At 45.3% G+C, this 19,085-nt stretch overlaps 1 protein-coding gene across 1 annotated transcript; it reads left to right on the forward strand.

Annotated features, from left to right (window-relative positions):
• Window positions 1-5,328: 5,328 nt before the first annotated feature.
• prdm11 (PR domain containing 11) lies at window positions 5,329-18,940 on the forward strand. Its single transcript, XM_030731560.1, has 7 exons — window positions 5,329-5,507; window positions 8,074-8,155; window positions 10,562-10,821; window positions 10,938-11,005; window positions 11,550-11,737; window positions 12,119-12,634; window positions 14,002-18,940. Exons 2-7 carry the CDS (start codon window positions 8,128-8,130, stop codon window positions 16,155-16,157), a joined length of 3,216 nt encoding a protein of 1,071 aa, XP_030587420.1. The 5' UTR covers window positions 5,329-5,507; window positions 8,074-8,127; the 3' UTR covers window positions 16,158-18,940.
• Window positions 18,941-19,085: the final 145 nt, after the last annotated feature.

Genomic DNA, 19,085 nt, shown 5'->3' on the forward strand with positions numbered 1-19,085 from the left:
CGGCATCCTGAGTAGCACTTTGTCTAAACTGGGCACGCCAACTACCATCTACTGTAGGTAATACTGTGTACCTACGAGCTGCATGTGTAACTAAGGCAGTGATTTATTTTCTCCAGTCCATGAATTACAGTGATCTTTGCAGAGTCCCTTTCAAATCCCAGCAGCAGCATAATACCCTGTAGGTGTGGGGAAACGAGCTTTCTGCTTCTAGGAGCAGTGCAGTGACTGCGGGGCTGAACGCGCTGCAGGGCGACTCTTTATTTCATATGGACATAGATACCTGATTTTCTCACGTCAGCTGTACAAATTGCCTTCATTCAGAGGATCCCAGAGAAGCTAAAGTTTCCACACGTTTGGCCACGCTGTCATGTGTTAATGTCATTTGTCTGCAATGAAGAGCTCAGCCATTTGAACACAGGAGGAAAAGAAGAGCCAGAGATGCAACTCTAACAAAAAAATAAGAAAAAAAAAAAAAGGCAACTAACGTGTCCCCGGGTCCCTTCGAATATCATTTGTTGTGCGTTTTGTTCTTTGTCGGCATTTTCGGGTGGATGTTCTCGATCATGTGAGGTTGTGTTCACTCATGGATAGAGCAGAGTACTCAAGTCTCTTCACTCCACAAGGTTTTCTTTGAAAGAGCCCAAACTTGTGTTCCAGTCAGACTGGACTTTTCCCTCTGTACAGTAGGTACCTAGAGTGCCTTTCTTCAAACAGCAGATAATATTTGTCTCTTGACTTGCACTGTGACTTGTAGAACCTTACTGACCCCTCCGTATAATCCCCCCACCCTCCAGTCCCCGTCCCAGGAGCTCCCCCCAAACTCTGGAGCACAAACTCGGTCCCTTCACCTCAGGCTGCCAGTAATGCAAGTTGAAACTACATTTCATATATTATGCCGTTTGAAACCGACCGCATAGTGTTTTGTTGATGTTTAATAGAGGAGTTGCCTTAAATGTGTTTTATTTTCTTTTTCTGTGATTAACTTTTACATTGGAGAAAAAAAAAAAAAAACCTGTGCAGACGCTGGTAAAGGTCAGAGGTCGTTTGGTGAGAAGCCGTCAGGGTTTTTTTTTTTTTTTTTTTTTTTTGATGATGATGATGATGATGATATCTGCTCGGAGCTGTGTTGTGATGCACTTTTTGATTTGACCAGTATTATCTGAGATGGGATCTGTCAGCGACGCGAAGCGCAGTCGTGAATCTCGCTCCGGGTGTCAGTTACCAAATTTTCTGGCTGCACTCAGGAGCTCGTTTGTTATTTTTATTTTTGTTTTATTGTTTTTGGAAAGTTCCGGCGTCCCCTCCGTGCTGTGGTTCTTCTTCGGCTTTGGAGGGTGTCTGAGTGTGCTAAATCAGGTCGCGTGAGGCGCTTGGAAAGATCAAACTTAGACCCAATTAGCAACATCTGTCCGCTCGGTGCAGCGGAGCGCATGCCTTCTTATGCAAATTTTGATACAGGACTTGTCAAACCTTTTTTGATATGCATTTGCTTTTTATTTGTTTTCTTTGAGCATTGTGGCAGAAACTGATGTCGGATGTGTGCCGTTTAGGTGTTAAAAGTTGCAGCAGCCATCCACGTTTAATGGGTGGAGCTTCCTAAGGTTTTGCCGCGGATGTATGAAGAAGAACTGGATACTGGACTTAGAGGCGCGTTTCCCACTGACGGGGTGCAGTTGCTGAGGCTTAATCTGTAATGGATACTCGGCAAGTGCTGGTTCCAAAGATGGAGCCACCTACATCAGTGGCTTTGGAAGATCCTTTGTATGTCTTTGGAAGTTAGCCCAAGTTCGACAAACGTGTGGTTCTCAAACATCAGCGCGATCTGTATCAGCTTTCTGAATACATCCATGGTTTTAGGTTCTTAGTTTTGGTCTTAATTTGGTGGATGCACCATGCTGAATGTTGGGATCCCAGCAGAGCTGCGAGGGTTCAGGGAGGGAGGCTCCAACAAGTCTTCAAATGTCTAAATTGCTTCTCACTTCGTATTTCTTTGAGCTGTCCAGGTGAATTTATCCAAAGAACACCGCAAACATGCATTTCTGTTCAGAAGCCGTCTCTGCGCATCATTTGGACGTTGGTTTCCTGCGTCAGCATCGCGTGCATTCACCGACCTGTAAGGCGTTCCCACCTGCTTAGAATTAACCGTTCATGCATTAGGGGAAAAAAGACAGTTCGCTCTGTGCTGGGGGGTCGTTCCTGTGAGGTAGTCTGCTCCAACTTTTAAGTTTCATCAATTTAAAAAAATGATCAAGTCATGATTGTGGCCTTCTAGTATTCTGTCGGTACATGACGCCATTAATCTGTTGTTCCCGCCCGTCTGCCCATCCTGTCCGGACCCAAACGTACACCTGCAGCTTCTTACCTCATCTACAGCTGATTCCATCGGGGGGGGGGGGGGGGGGGGGGTGTCGAGTGCAAAAAAAAAAAAAAAAAAAAAAAGTAAAGTAAAAAAAAAAACAAAGAAAAGAAGTCTTTTTTTATCTTCCATTTGGTGAGATGCATTGTAGCGATATGAATAAAGAAAAAGTTCACCTGGTGTGCTGAATAATGTGTAAATTGGTAATTACACAACCTGAATATTTGTATAATTGTTTGTATTTTTTCATAATGATTTTGGAAAGGAATGTGTTTATTTTTTTGACTTCTGTTCCAGATGTGTCTTCTGTTGGCCTGACATTGTGACTGGTCTGGTGGGATTCTTACCTCTGTATTGAGCCTCTTCTGTGATAACTTCTTTGTATGCAGTGTTTAGGAAATACTGTAGGGAACATGGGGAGGAGTTGATATTAGGAGCATTTGATCAATTTGTATTTATTTATTTTATCATTTTGTTAATAAATTGTGAAAAGCAGAGTGTGTCGTATCTTTGTTTTTATTTCTCAGGTTTGATTTCAATTTTTTGTTTTTAGGAAATACTCAAGAAAACACATGTAGGATGAAAATTCAGTTCAAATGGGACCAAACGAGTCCCTGAATACAGTAACATTGTATTTAAGTATGATGTTGAATGAAGTGATTCCACTGAAGGGAAGCACTGCAGCCTTATTTGTTTGTGTTGCTTTTACTGGGAAAAAAGTAATATTAGCAGCTGGTGTTTGCGTGCACAGAGGCTGAAGAGAGTTGTGTCCCTGGATTAGTGTCAAAGTGCAAATGTTGAGATTGTGAGGCAGGTTGTGCAGTGGCTTTTTGGGAATTGTAATCGGGGGTATAATGGTTTATTTAATATGGGAGATAAAAGCATGGTGGGAAAGTGCCAGCGAACCTAAGCGTGTGTGTGTGTGTGTGTGTGAGAGAGAGAGTTGTGATCTGATGGTGAGCAATAAAGATGAGTGTGTGTTATTTTTGGAAGTGTCCAATGAGCATCGTCCCAGCGCGGCTGCACGCTTTGGGCAATTGCGATGAGAGAAAAAGCAAGGGTGGTAAACGTGTTTTAAAGCCGTGATGGAAGGAAAACGCTAAAAAGAGAAAAATGAGTCGTCTGGCTGTCCTCTTACATCAGGCCTATTCAATGACTTTTTCTTCTGGGCCAGATTTGAAAATTTTGAGATGCCACTGGGCCGAAGACCCCTACTTATATTATTTCTTGAGATTTAACTCTAAATATGCTAACACCTGAACTAAGTCATAAAAATAAATAAAGGAATTCACAATAAAGGCTTTATACTGCATCGTTTATTGATGAGCAAAATAATTCAAGTGCGTTGCAAATTTTAACATTTGGTCCAAACCTTGACCAGAATATTTTTAACAAGGCATCTATTCACCACAAATATGTTTAATTAAAAAAAATGTAATAATAACAACTTTTTGCAACAGTAAAGTCTTCTATAACATTTTAAATGTATTTGCAAAAGTGCATTTGTTGAACTAGAGAGACCAACTGAGGCAGTGCATTAAATATTTCAACAGAAGAAACTGCACCAAGTGAACACTTAATAACTGTAAAATTAAAGCTTCTTCTGCATATTCAAAGTAATGCTGACTTAATGAGTTCAGTCTCTGGGTAAAATAAACACATTTATCAGTCCAAGCAGGGTTAAAACGGCTATTCTCATTGTCAATTTTACGTTTTTGACCTGTCACTGATATATTTTGGCGGTTGCCGCACTTGGAGAGTATTCTGGGCTGGCGTTGCTAGTGGTGCGTTCAAGTGCAAGAGGAAGGGCGGGAATTTTTAAAACTATCACAGCAAATATGATTTAAATGCGTTTTTGCAGCTTACGTTGGGTCAGTCAGGGGGTGGGCCAGTCAAAGGGAGTTCGCGGGCCGGATGTGGCCCCCGGGCCGCTAATTGAATAGCCCTGTCTTATACCATCTTTAAACAGCATCTTGCGAGAGTCTGGCGGGGCAGCAGAGTGGCGCAGCGGAAGCGTGCTGGGCCCATAACCCAGAGGTCGATGGATCGAAACCATCCTCTGCTATCTTTTCTTTGCCTCACACATGTTGTGACTTCTCTTTGTGCTCTTTTACATTTTAAATGACTCGATGAGTAAAAACGCGCAAACATTTGTTCTATTGTGTTTGCTGTGTTCACCGGAACTATCGACTTTACAAATCATTTAACGTGAACACTTCAGGTTAAATGTTGTGTGTTACAGTCCAGTGACTGTAACACAAACTGATGAAAACGACGTCAGGCTGAATGTGAGTAAAAGTGTGACATCATTTATCTGATAACTGTAAATAAATGAAGGAAACCCTCATCCTGTTAAGCTGTCAGCATATGTGACAAGATTCACCTTTTCGGGGGAGGAGATTATTAAGGTGAAATGTGACTGACCTCACCTGATTTGTGCCTCAGGTCGGTCTGTGTGGTCAGTGTTTGTCTCTCTGTCTCAGATTAGTTTGAGAGCAGCTTCAGCTCTGATATTTTCATGTTGCTGACGTACTGATGCAGGTGAGAACACTGCATTTAAAAAAGTTATTAGCCTTTCACATAAAAATGGGAATCATTTCAGACCACCACTCAGCACCGACACTGTGCAGATTTCATTTCTTGGGATTATTTGCAGCTTCTTGTGTGATTTCCGTCACGACGCCGGTGTGTGTGTGTGTGTGTGTGTGTGTGTGTGTGTGTGTGTGTGTGTGAGAGAGAGAGAGAGAGAGAGAGAGAGAAAGAGAGAGACAGAGAGAGAGAGCACTGTGATGTGACCTGATGAGACCTGAATCGTCAGCGGGTCTGCAGCCTGCAGCTGGCCGGAGATGAGCTCCGACAGGCGGACTGAGCGTGTTGTGTGAAGCCGCCTCTCCGTCCCCTCTCCCCGGCCTCCACATTCACTCTGTGAACTTTAATTTTTGCGCAGTTGCTTTCTTCCGTTTTTCCATGTCATTTCCTGTGATAAAAAATGGTGGTCACAGCTCGGGGGAGGCGACTGAGTCGGTGCAAAAATTAACGTCAAACTTGTGATCTGCGGGCAGCGGCGGAGCCAGCGGCCGGGGGAGGGGGCAGAGAGAGCGGCTTCACCCCGGGGAGAGACTCCGAGTCCCCGCTGCGTGTCTGCACAAAGGTGGGTCTGTGTCGGTGGCCACTGTGGCCAGTGAAAATGGCTTCCGAAAACAGCAGGCAGATTGCCAGCTGCCTGCAGATCGAAGCAGAGAAATTGTGGCGCAGATCCGAGAGCGGCCGCGCTCTCTCCGGTAATCCGCACGTTTCACCCGCTAACCTGCGCCTGCTGACGCGCAAAGTTAAAGCAACTTTAGTTTTGCAGCGTTCAAGTATTTTATGGGGCTGCTCGGTCCAGGTCCGGGAGGGGGTGCGGGAGTCAGAGTTTGTGTGTCGGACCCTCATGAAGCCACAGCGTGAGGACCACGGAGAGCAGAAGGCTGAGGAGGAGAGCAGCACCGTCAGCTGTCACGGTGCCCGTAAACCAAACTGATTTTTATCGAAATGCTCCCGCTGAAAAGTCCACAAAATATGAATCATCAGCTGTTTGGATGATGCTTTCCTGCGATCACACAGGTGACTGATGCTCATCTTTTCAGCGGGATTGTGCGTGCATGCAGCAGTAAAGCAGGACTCTCCTTTATCTCTGAACACTCGGTCCATGTCCTGCTCATCACAGGTTCATCCCGGCGCTCCACTGGAGCAGCTTTACATGAGTCACCATAACTCCTTGTTTGAATTACACTAGCAGCCCCTCAGGTGTCTTCTGACGCCTGTTTTCAGGCCACTTTCTTCTGATTGGCTGGATTTTAGAAGCCTCATGAGGGGCAGCACCCTGTGCTCGTTCTGTGTTGGGAGTGCTGTTTGTAACACCTATGTTAGCTGTATCAGGATGACTGAAGCTAAAACAGTAATAACACATCAGCAGCTGGGTTAGAGGTGGGGGTAAGACTCAGACTGAGCTGTAGTGTCAATCACACTATGAGACAGATTCTCCGGTCTCGATGAAAATCAAACATGGGATTAGACTAATAATAAAAATGAATAGGATTTAAATAAGTACAGAAAAAAATAAGTAGCTAAACACGAAAACTAAAAGCTAGCAGTTTAAGGTGCAGCGGTGACGCTGTGTGATGTGTTGGATAAACAAGAAAAGCTGAATTTTCTGGGTTTATACAACATTTTTATGCAAGGACGGATATTGTTTCACAGTTATTCATCCCAGGAGTTCAAGTATGTGGATTTCTTTGCAGTCTAATAATAAGAATAACTTCAGAGAACTGAAACGCCTGATGATTTGCTGTCTCTGTCTGACAGCAGAGAGGACTCTTCCAGCACTGATGTTTTTGATTCATAAAGATGTTATAAAGTGATCAGAGTTGTTCAGGATGGCTTCCAGTCTCCTGAAATGATGAAGAGTGCCTCTGGATGTTTAGTCTGTATCCTAGCAACAGTTTCAGGGAGAGCTTCACGTGGAGCTTCGGCTGTGGCCTCGGGTGGGATGTACACAAGTATTGTTATGATATGACTGAATTCTCTTGGTACATAATATGATCGCACACCAGCTGCCAATAATTCAACATCAGGCCAACACATCCTCTCCCTGACAGTGGCAGGTGCAGGATTACACCCCCTCTGGTTCTCGAATAAAGCCCAAGCCCCCCCTTTCTTCTAGCTTCAGCATCTCTGTCTGAGAGGGTGAAACCGGGTAGATCCACAATAGAGTCTGACATGCTTTGATTCAAACGTGTTTCAGTAAAACTCACAGGACTGCACTCATGGTGTACTTCCTGAGTGTTCACCAACATCTGCAGCTCATCACTTTTGTTGGGCAGAGTTGACATTTCCCATGATGCCTGTTGGCAGAAAGGGCTTATGTCTCCACCTCTTCACCTCTGCACCAGCACGGCAGCAACAAAAACACCTCTTTATCTCAGCTGGAATTGGGTGGGATATTCCAGATGTGCTCTATTTCAGAGAGGAAAGCTCTTGTCTTGAGTAAACTCTTCTCCCCACAGAAGCATCCATCAGTACTTGACAAAAAAATGGATAAAAATAAAGTTGAGTAAAGATCAGAGCTTCCAGACTGTGCTGCTACCAGCTGAAGTGCACGTTCCCACCAGTGGAGGTTTCTGAGTTTTTTCCTTGTAAATTTGTGACTTTATTCTCAAAAATTCCAACTTTTTCTCCGAACTTCACCCCATCTCACCCAGCCGTCATATTTTAGTATCAGAAAAAAGTTTCTCTTAAATTTAGAAATGTGGAGATTATCAGACTGAAATATTTGGGGTTTTCTGTGATTAGAAAATGATTCCAGGAAATAACCAGGACAAAGTTCACCGTTTGATCTGGATTCTGTTGAACATTTAGACCCAAACTTTGTGCCGCCTGCTTCAAGTCTGAAGCTCTGAAAACGTTTCCTTTCAGTTCATCTGTCTGTGACTGTGTGTGATGGAAAAACCTACAAAAAAAAGAGTTTGATTAGTCAGACCTGCAGGAACCTGAGTCCTCTGTAACCTGCTGTAGGGCAGCTCAGACTCTTCATGTGTCCACAGAGGCAGAAAAGCAAAGGGATGGTCTTCAGTGCATAAAAATAAATATAAGTATGAATAAATAATAAACTGAACTTGCACTGAGAGCAGCGAGATGCCTCCTGTGACACACTAACGTCCTCTGTTTCGTTTCCACAGACGTAAAGGGTTTAAAGTGGACAGTGAGCTGGATTTCACCATCATGGTTCCACCATGAGCGCACAGTCGTTGGACCTCTGGTGTAAGTTTCACATCAGCTCCTTCACTTCTACTCAGAGTCACTGCAGTCGTTCCCACCGAGCTTTTCACAAATGTTCCAGTTTACAGGCATGGCTTTGTGTTCTGAGGCCTAAGGTGTTGTTATCATATTGAAATATGGAGCTGCTCACAGTGTTTCCTCCACAGGTGCATTTGTTCAGTGGTGGAGACCAACCTTTGATTCCTTCAGAATCAGAATCAGAATCAGAAGGTTTTATTGCCATATGGGTGAACAGGTTCACAGCATTAGGAAATTGCTGCGGTACTTCGTGCTTACAGAAAAAAACAAATAAGTATAAAAACTATAAGACAATATACAAGTATACAATTGCAAATATACAGAGATATTAGAGCTATAACTATAGCACAATATTACAAAATTACAAAATATACAGTGCAGAGACTAATTAAAAGATAAAAGAATGTAGACTATATTCCACTAATATGTACATCAGTGCAATCAGACAGGTGCATAGACATAGGGTCATCAGCGTTTGTGGAGGGTGGTGGTAACAGTCTTAGGGTAATTGTTCATGAGTCCAACAGCAGAGGGGAAGAAACTGTTCTTATGGCGGGAGGTTCTGGTCCGTATGGACCGTAGCCTCCTGCCTGAGGGGAGAGGGTCAAAAAGTCTGTGCCCAGGGTGAGAGTGGTCGGCTGTGATCCGACCTGCACGCCCCAGTGTCCTGGAGGTGTACAGGTCCTGGAGAGATGGGAGGTTACAGCCAATCACCTTCTCAGCAGAGTGCACAACGCGCTGTAGTCTCTGTTTGTCCTTCCTTCAGCCTCTCTCTGAATGTATTGATGCTTGCAGTAGTTGTACAACATACAACTACTGCACTAATATCTGGTCAAATGTTTCCTAGCAAGTTGCACCTGAATCAGATGCTTTTGGTGGCCATCAACAAGCTTCTGGCATAATCCTGGCTGGATATTTGACCGCTCTTCTTAATAGAGTTGGTAGAGTTCATTTAAATTGGTTGGTTTCCTGACACAGACCCGGATTTTAAGCGTAGTCCACAAATTTTTGGGAAGCCATTCTAGAAGCTTAACGTCAGTCCGCTTTATCCACTTCTAAACCAAACGATCTTTGTCCTGTTAGAACTCCCAACTGTGTCCAAGCTTCAACCGTCTAGCTGCTGATCTGAGGTGAAGTCAAAGAGTTTGGAGGTGTTCCTCCTCCTTCATTCTTCCATCCACTTTGTACAATGTACCAGTACCACTGACAGCAGAACAGCCCCAGAGCCTGATGCTGCCACCACCATGCCTGACAGCTGGTACAGTGTTCTTAGGTTTGAAGGCCTCACCTTTACTCCTCTGAACATCCCTGTTGTCATTGAAGCCAAACAGCTCCATCTTTGTCTTGTCTGACCATCAAACTTTTCTCCTGAAGGCATTTGGCTCGTCCATGTGTGCAGTTGCAAATTCCAGTTGAGCTTGAAGGTGTTAATTTTGGAGCAGGAGCTTCTTTCTTGGTCAGCACCCTCTCAGTCCACAGAGAGCTAAAACTGGCTTCACTGTGGACGGTGATGCTGGTGTTCCAGCTGTTTCTGGTTCATGGCAGGCTTGAGCTTTGCTTGTTCCTGGTTGTTCCTGAACATCCTAACCAGTTTCCTCTCATCTGAGGTGACAGTTTGGATCTTCTTCCAGACCTCGACAAACTGCTGACACATCTGAATAACTTGTACTTATTTACAGTTGTTTGAACTGATCTCAGAATCTGCAGCTGTTCAGAAATGGCTCCCAGAGACCTTCCCAACTCTGCAGTTCTCCTTCTTAGAGCTTCACTGAGTTCCTTGGACTTTCCCGTTGTTCTGAGTGTTGGTCAGTCCAAACTAATCCTGTTTATGCTGCAAAGAGAAACTACCAGCTGGAGTCCACCATGACACTAATGGGAGGTTAAGAGGCCTTGGCAGGTTAAGACATAGAACCTTCAGCAACACTTATTAAAAGATTTCATTGAGCGTGTGTTTATATTTGAGCCTGTATGGATACTTTTGAGCATGTGTGGATCAGAGAAGATCCTAAATAAATTCAGACTTGCGTTTTAAAGTCATTGAAGATGTTTGCTGTACAATCATTGCACCAAAAAGAAGAGCTCAAAGAAATCGATAAACCCAAAATGACCTTCATGCCCACGATGAGAGGAAGAAAATGAATGTTACCCACATAGCCACATTTTTCTTATATGGGAATAAGGGCTAATTCAGAAAATCTGCTCATGATGCCATTATCTACACATCGTGCTCAGATTCAACAAAAATTCAGAGCTCTCTGCAATCAGAATTTCGGATCTAAAATGCTTTTAAAGTACTAATCTCTTATTAAAGAAGCATAGAGCGTGTGTGGTATTTGGAGATAATCTTAAGCTCCTGGGTTTGTCCTTCAGTCTGTGAGGAGTGTCAGGAATATTTCCAGAAGGAGTGTCCGGCCCACGGGCCCCCGCTGTTCGTCCGGGACACCCCCACGACCCCGGGGACGGCCAACAGGGCGGCGCTCACGATCCCATTGGGTTTGGAGATCTTCAGTGAGGGAGACGAGGTGGATGTTCGCTGTGTGGACACAACCTTCCCAAAGGGGGCGCTGTTTGGGCCGTATGAGGGAGAGCTGGTGTCCAAGGACAAATCCTCCGGATTCTTTTCATGGATTGTAAGCTCGCCACAGACATCAGTTTATAAGCAGTTTTCTTAATCACATTTTTAGTCCAGTTTGTAGTCACTGAAGTCAAATCAGCCACGTCTGAATCGCTTTTCTCTCCGTTTCAGATTGTTGACGTGAACAACACTTATCAGTCTGTCGATGGCAGCGATGAGACCAAAGCCAACTGGATGAGGTGAACTTTATTCTGAAGATAACTTCTGATCTTGATTCATCTATCGCTGCATTTACGCTGTACACAGCCAAAAGTCTTACTCGGCTCCCTGCAGTGCCCGCTCCAGAGTTTACTGCTTCTTTCTTTGCTAAGAATCCACCAACTTTTAATGTAAAAAAATCTTGGTCTGTTTATTTTCCTGATACACCATCATACAGCATGCCTAAGAGCTCAGTGCTGCCCCCTGCAGGCCTCTGAACGTTGGCCAGCCAGAACAAACTGGGCTTATAGGGAGGGAGTCATTAATGAGATTTCAGTTTTCAGTTATATGCCATCATTAAATCCACATAAATTTGTGGACTTCTGAACTCTCTGTGGGAGGTTAACTCAAGTGGCTTCCAGTGAAAATCTGATTTCCAGGAGTTTCAGATGTACTTGAATGTCACTTGATTTTGAAGTCAAAATAAGCAAACGTCTCAGAGGAGGAGTGATTATAGCAGAGAAAGCTGTCCATGTGAGTCTGTCCTTTAGTAGAGTGATCCTCAGCTTGGCTGTCTGTGGCCAGGTTCGTGCGGACCTCATCAGAAGAGAGCGACAGGAACCTGACGGCGTTTCAGCACGGTAAAAACATCTACTTCAGAGTCTGCCGGACGCTGGCGGCCGGAGAGAAGCTGAGGGTCTGGTACAGCGACGATTACATAAGACGACTTCACTGCGTGTCCCAGGAGAGCATCGACCGCAACCTGCACACAGGTAAGTAGGTACACAGGTGATTTATTAGAGCCGGTAACTGTGGTGAAGAAGGAACAGGGCAGTGATCAGGACGACCACAGCACAGGTGTGGTATACAGTGATGATATAATATATGAAGAATTTTAGAATGATGGAAAGCCAGTTGGAATTTTGGTGACGTTTCCCTTTAATACAGTATGTCCTGCTCTTAGTTCTCCAGCAGGTGGTGCTGATTCACTGTAGGTCTCTTGTGTGCCCTAGTCTTTAAATATCAGTTTGTCATCTGCAGAGCACTTTATCCCCCAAATAAAGTTTGTTTGGTTTTTTGATTCAGTGGTTGAAAAAGACTTCCTTTTTGCTTCTTTCAGTCTTTAAATAACTTGGAAAACTCTTTTCATTCAGATCCTGGGAAGCCAGCAGCACTGTCTGACCTTCAGAAGGACTTGAAGTCCCCGAGCCTGCAGTCCGCTCTGCAGGGCAAACTCAACAAACAGCCGGGCGATGAGTCTGACGGCCAGCCTCCAGCCAAGAGAAAGAAGATCGATCTCATCTTCAAAGATGTCCTAGAAGCTTCTTTGGAGGACTCTGGTAAATTCAGGTCCCAGTCTGGCCTCCCCAGCGAGTGTAAAGTACCAGTCCCGGGCTCTGGGTTTGAGTCATCTGAGAGCAGCTTCAGTGTTCCCAACCTGAAGGTGGAGGAGAAAGAGGAGGAGTGCCAGAGCAGTGAGAAACCCTCCACCTCCTTCTGCCCCAACTGTGTCAAACTGAAGAGGAGGATCCTGGAGCTGGAGGAGGAGCTGTCCCGTCTCCGAGGAGAACAGGGGGACCCGGCTGCTCCAGCGACATCTGAACAGACTCGACCCCAACGCGATCAGGCACCACCGCCCCCCGAGCAAGGCCCCATCGAGGATTTCCAAGGTGGGTAAGAGAGGACGGAGGCGACCAGGAGGACAACGAGTCCCCGACAAAGTCGAGGACTCGTGGTGGAAACACGACATGCAGTTGTACAAGCACCCTCGTGTTTCCACCACAGTCCCATGAAGATTAGTCAGATTAACACAATACGTGCACATGCACACAGACATTTATACACTTTGTTAGGAACACCTGACAGCTCTATTGCAGTCTTAACACAGTGACCTGAATATATTGTCCATATATTTTTGGTGTCTTTACTGGAATGCAGGTTGGTACACATCACCCACTGACTTCAATAATGCAGCCCAAACCCAACCAACCTGCTGGTGGTCCTGGAGTGAAGTCAGAGATTAGTGATGTCATTAAGACCAGGAGCTATTAATGTTTGTAACTGGATTTAATTGGATTAGTTACAGGTTTGACCTGTTATACAACCAGTCAGAATCGCCAAAGTCGCTATAATCCACCCTTTAAACAGCATTAAGAGACTGAAGAATTATGTAGAGTGGGTGTTCCTCATCCTCAACAAAACCCTGAGCCAGCCAATCCCAGGCAAAGCAGAATTCACGTGTCGGCTTCAAAGCTCCGGCCTCTCATTTATGCTCCGTTGGGTGAAGTCATGTTGCCAGAACAAATCCTTGCTTCACATGATTGGGTTTATTCAAATGTGCCAGCACCGCTGCTAACCAATCAGATCACATTATGAAAAATTCAGAGAGAGAGAGAGAGAGAGAGAGAAAGGTGGCTGAGCGTGCAGTTTGACAAAATGAAGGAGATGTTCATCAGCCTGCGGCACGTTAGTCAGAAATCACTAGCTTGGCTGGTTGGTGTCACAGGTCACCTCCTCTGTTCAGCGCTGGTTATCCCAGTTGGACATACAAGGCCTCCTTTAAACCTCTCTGACATCAATCTTCTCTGTCTGAAATGTGAATGAACATTTGTATCCTGAGTGTGAGTATCGCCCAGCAGAGCTGACTCTCCCATGTGGCACCATGTGCCTGTGGAGTGTTTGTTTGCATTGTGAAGTGGTTCATGTTGTCACTGTGATGATTGTGACAGAATATTTCCCAAATGCCGGGCATGCATTGAAGGCACACTTTGATTGACTGAACATTTATTCATGTCCTGCAGAAACTTCTGCTCAAGAGAGTCACTGAAGTGAGTAGGATTCATCTTCACCCCTAACTGTAGATCATATCAGAACAGTTGTGACGTTATATTTCAAAGTGAAAGTTATTTAAAGCGGTGCCCACCCCCTGAAAGCTGGTTAAAATTCTTATATATGCATGAATTCAGATGTTTGTATATTGTTTGATGTGGATTTAATGCCGATTAAACTCAGAGGCTGAAAACGTTTCTCTTTGCAGGGATGGAGCCCTCGACACCCACTCAGCCGGTTCTGGATGAAGATGACCAGGATGTGGACTCTGCCGATGAGTCCATTGCTGCAGATCTGGTGATATCGCCAGAGGACTCGTCGAAGCTTTCCTCTGCAGGAGGCCGACGGATTCGCCGCTTCAAGCAGGAGTGGTTGAAAAAGTTCTGGTTCCTCCGTTACTCGCCGACCCTGAATGAGATGTGGTGCCACGTCTGCCGCCAGTACACCGTCCAGTCATCCCGCACCTCAGCTTTCATTATCGGCTCCAAGCAGTTCAAGATCCACACCATCAAGCTGCACAGCCAGAGCAACCTCCACAAGAAGTGTCTGCAGCTGTACAAGCTGCGCATGCATCCGGAAAAGACTGAGGAAATGTGCAAGAACATGATGCTGCTCTTCAACGCAGCGTACCACTTGGCCCTAGAGGGCCGACCTTTCTCCGACCTCCGTCCACTGGCAGAGCTGCTGAAGAAGTGTGAGCTCAAGGTGGTGGATCAGTACATGAATGAAGGCGACTGTCAGATCCTCATCCACCACATCTCTCGGGCTTTAAAGGAGGATCTCGCAGAGAAGATGCGCCTGTCTCCCTTCCTGAGCGTCATAATGGACGCCCAAAATGACGACCTTTTCTCTGACATGGTGGCAGTCTATGTCCAGTTCATCACTAACGAGGGCTCCCCAAACACCGAGTTCCTGTCCTTACAGAGACTGAGCATGGCCAGTGTGGATGGGTATCTCCAAGTTATGGATCGTGCCTTTGGTGTCCTCGGCCTCCGGTTTCAGGACTTGCTGGTGGTTGGTTTGGGGGCGGATGGCACCAACATTTCTTCAGGAATGAGAGCAAACCTTTACATAGCTGTCCAAAAGACCTTTCCCTGGATCCTCTGCCTTCCCATTATGATCCACAGGCCTCATTTGGAAGTTCTGGATGCCATCAGTGGAAAGGAGCTCTCCTGCCTGGAAGACCTGGAAAACAATCTCAAGCAGCTTCTCAGTTTTTACCGCTACTCCCCTCGCATGATGGCCGAGCTGCGATCCACGGCTCCAACGCTGTCAGAGGAGACAGAGTTCCTAGGAGACATCAGAGCCATACGCTGGATTATAGGAGAACCAAACGTCCTTAATGCGCTCATCAAGGATTACCTGGAGGTAGTGGCGCACCTAAAGGAGATCAGCAGCCAGACACAGAGGGCTGACGCAGCAGCCATCGCTCTCACCCTCCTCCAGTTCCTCATGGACTATCAGTCAGTAAAACTCATCTACTTCCTGTTGGACATCATAGCTATTCTGTCACGACTGGCCTTCACCTTTCAGGGAGATTACCTGCTGGTGTCACAGGTGGAAGCCAAAATAGAGGAGGCCATTCAGGAGATAGGCCAGTTGGTGGACTGCCCTGGAGAATATCTGCAGGAGTTTGAGGAAAACTTCAGAGAAAGTTTTAACGGCGTTGCTTTGAAGAACTTGCGCGTTGCCGAGTCCAAGTTTCAGTCCATCCGAGAAAAGATCTGCAACAGGAGCCAAGGCATCCTGTCGCAGAGGCTGGACCTGCAGAGTCGCTCATTTGCCAAAGCCTGCAAGGTGCTGGACCTGTCCACGTGGCCCAGCAACCACGAGGAACTGCAAGCCTATGGGGAGGAGGAAATCCAGATTATATTTAACCACCTGGAATCGATTCCCTCTGCAGCTCATGAGGGCGCCCAGACGGAGACCAGAGGCAGTCTGGTGGTGGAGTGGAAGGATCTGAAAGCAGACTACTACAGTATGAACGGTTTTAAGGAGGTGATCGGCCACGTCTGCAGGTACAAGCAGCGTTTCCCCCTGCTGAACCGCATCGTGCAGGTCGTCAGGGTCCTGCCCAGCTCCACGGCCTGCTGCGATAAAGGCAGAGGATCTCTGCAGAAGATGTGCAAGAACAACCGCTCTCGGCTGACCCTGGAACAGATGAACGACCTGCTGACCGTGGCCATTAACGGACCGCCCATCACTAACTTTGATGGGAAGCGAGCGTTGGACAGCTGGTTTGAGGAGAAGTCCGGCAGCAGCTACTCCCTCTCAGCTGAGGTGCTGAACAGGATGTCTGTCACTGATCAGAAGTCAGTGCTGCACAGCGTCGATGTCAACGCAGAGTTCTATCCCGATATTTAACGGGCGAACCCAGTGGTGCACTGGTGCCAGAAACTGCTGTGTAGCCAAGCCAGGGTGTATTTAAAGAATGCGAAGCCAGGTCATCTAAAAATAAAAATTAATGCTTTCTAATCCACGTACTTCTGTTTAGGGCTGAATTCAGCACATTTGTGTGATGCATGTTGAAAAGTCACAATTACCACCAACAACTAAGTTTAGCTGACGAAGCCATTCAGTCTGAAGGTCGAGATCCAAAAATTCAAGAAAACTCAGCACCAGGGTGGCTCAGCGGTTGAGTGGGCAGCCACATAGGCTGCGTGGTGGTGCAGACGGCGCAGGTTCAAGTCCCGACCTAGTCACCATTTAGTGCGTGTCCTCCCCCATCTCTCCTCCCGCCTTCCTGTCTCTCTCCACTGCACAAGCGAATAAAACCACAAAAGGCCAAAAAATAATTAAAAAAAAAAAAATTTCAAGAAAACTCAAGGCAGTCTTACAGCCTTTGGCTCCCTCCATCACATGATCACATTTCTGCTCGACCATCTCTCATTGCCTGAAAACACTGTGGTCCAAAGTCTGGAGCTATAAAATAACAGCTGTGAATTTTTAGCTTCATATATCAAAAACTTTTTTTTGAAAAAAATGCTCCATTGACCTGCTTCCAGCATGTTTTTCGTACTTTGAAATCTGAGGCCGTTTGAACATGAATATCTAAAAATCTGTTTAAGATAAAAGCCTGAAAAACAAGCCAACAACCTGATCCAGCAGCAGGATCAGGTGCTCCGTGCTGTGGGAATGAATGCTGCGAGAACTGTGACATATATGAAAATGCTAAACTTAACCTGAATTATCAGACCAGAGTTTAGTTCTGTTTGTTTTCATGTTTCAATCCAGCATGAAAGCTGAATGAGAATATCATTTCCTTCATTTTTGTAACTAAGAAGTTTTCAGCATGTTTCATTTTGCATTATAATGACATTCAGCTATACTGCTCAAAAATTTTAACATTTTGAAAACATATAGGGGAAAAAAAAACAAAACATGCTGGATATCTACAGTATACTGCCAGAAGTATTCACTCACCCACCCAATCACTGAATTCAGGTGTTCAGTCACAGGTGTATAAACCAAACACCTCAGCATGCAGACTGCTCTCAGGAGCTCAGTGAGTTCTCGTTGTCTCATTGTTGCCCCTCTGGCGCAGACTTACCTGCCCAGAGCAGCATCCCAGATGTTTGACGCTAAAGTCTGATTTAAAAGTGTTCCTTTAATATTTTTGAGCTGCGTATAAACCAGTCAGAAATTGTCACTAATTGTCTTGTGACAATTATTATTCTGTGCTCAAATATGGGACTGCACGGGATACTATTTTTGATGTCTGTCCCAAATCACAGATCCTGTTGTTTATGGTCAAAGAGGCCGGCATGTTCAAACATGGCCTCAGATTTCAGTGTGGATGAGATTTTATTACATTTTTTCATAAATACCCAGAAAAATGTTTGATGGATGAAGCTGAAGTTTCACACCAGTAGTTACAGATGTGATGCGAGATGGACTGTCCGCTCTGAAAGCGTCTGAGGAAATTTCTTGAAAAAGCTGCGACCTGCAGGGTGAGGGGGGTGAGGATCCCCTGCACATGGTGCGTTTAAGGGAGCTGCAAAACAAGTTACAAAGCCTAAATATAAAGAGTGTCTCTCTTGCTTTCAGAGGGGCATCATGCGGGGGTATTCATGAGCGATACGGGGGGGTATCATGGCTGGAAACCAGAGTTCTGCTGGTCATGGAGGGGGGGGATCACAGGTAAACCTCGTCGACAGGTTTACCTGTGATCTCTGCTCTGCCCTGTTTCACCTCTTTGCCATACTCACATGGGAATCTTATTGCAGAAGCACTTTGAGGCCAGAATATCTGAAAGGTACAATCTTCTAGTCTGTTAGGCTTCTGTGGATGAACTGAAACATGATCTCAGCTCTACCCTCAAGAGGTTACTGGACAAAAATGCCCAGAAAGTACTTCAAAACGTCCACACATCAATGCAAAATCCCTGTCAAAAGGCTCAGAGAGCCAGAACAAACTGACCAATGAGAAATAAAACGTCCAGAAAGACACAGAGATGCAAACAACAACGGAGAGGCAGTGAAACGTGACTGAAGAAGCACAAAAACAGCTGAATGTGACTGAACACGGACACAAAAAGGCGCCGCAGGCCGAGCGCGCGCCGTCCTGGCGTGCTCGCGCTCACTGAGCTGCGTTTGTTCCTTATGATAATGAAGCGCTTGTTGCCAGAATAACAGACAGTTTCAGATCGGGGACAGTCGGCCGCTCTCTGCTTTAGCTTATCTGCCAGTGGGTTATTGAGTGTCGTAGTGCTGACAGGAATGAAAAGCTAGAGTGTAAGGATGTATAAAGGCTTTATATTTCTATTAGAAATGCCCTGCTGCGCACGGTATATACTGTGGTAACTGTACATACTGTAAATGCTTTGAAGCCTGTTTTTAAAGGAGAGTATTTTTCTCTTGAATTGGACGTTTGTGCCAAAATGATTGAATGCAAAGAAAAAGGTGCTATCCTGTGACGCCATGCTGTATTTTTGCTATATTTGTTCAATCTTTACCGCAGTGAATGATCTATTTTAAAACTGTTCTTAATGCCATTTCCCACAGATGTTCTGCAGGATAAGTTCTGCCTCGGCCAAAGCTTCAGATCAGTTTTAAAGCTGCATGATCGGCTGTTGCTTTCAGCTCGTTCTTAAGTGTTTTATAATTATTATGAAGATCTGTTTGCTCATGTTTAATGCAGAAATAAATGTTGATGATGGGAATGATGCCTATTTTAGCTTCATTTTCTTTTCTTTAATATACACTGACCTTCTGTTGGTTAATGTATTTGACATTAAAGTCTAATTACATATTTTAATTAATATTTTCAGACACATAATTCACGTTTTCTGTC

Source organism: Archocentrus centrarchus, chromosome 6 (assembly GCF_007364275.1).
Source record: "Archocentrus centrarchus isolate MPI-CPG fArcCen1 chromosome 6, fArcCen1, whole genome shotgun sequence".
Lineage (NCBI taxonomy): Eukaryota > Metazoa > Chordata > Actinopteri > Cichliformes > Cichlidae > Archocentrus > Archocentrus centrarchus.

What these genes read in the sequence shown, in the direction of transcription:
- prdm11 (XM_030731560.1), top strand. Translation starts at nt 8,128, where the DNA reads ATGAGCGCACAGTCGTTGGACCTCTGGT. An exon ending in ACCAAAGCCAACTGGATGAG is followed by an intron (nt 11,006 to 11,549) that starts GTGAACTTTATT and finishes GTCTGTGGCCAG; the next exon opens with GTTCGTGCGGACCTCATCAG. An exon ending in CGACCGCAACCTGCACACAG is followed by an intron (nt 11,738 to 12,118) that starts GTAAGTAGGTAC and finishes CTTTTCATTCAG; the next exon opens with ATCCTGGGAAGCCAGCAGCA.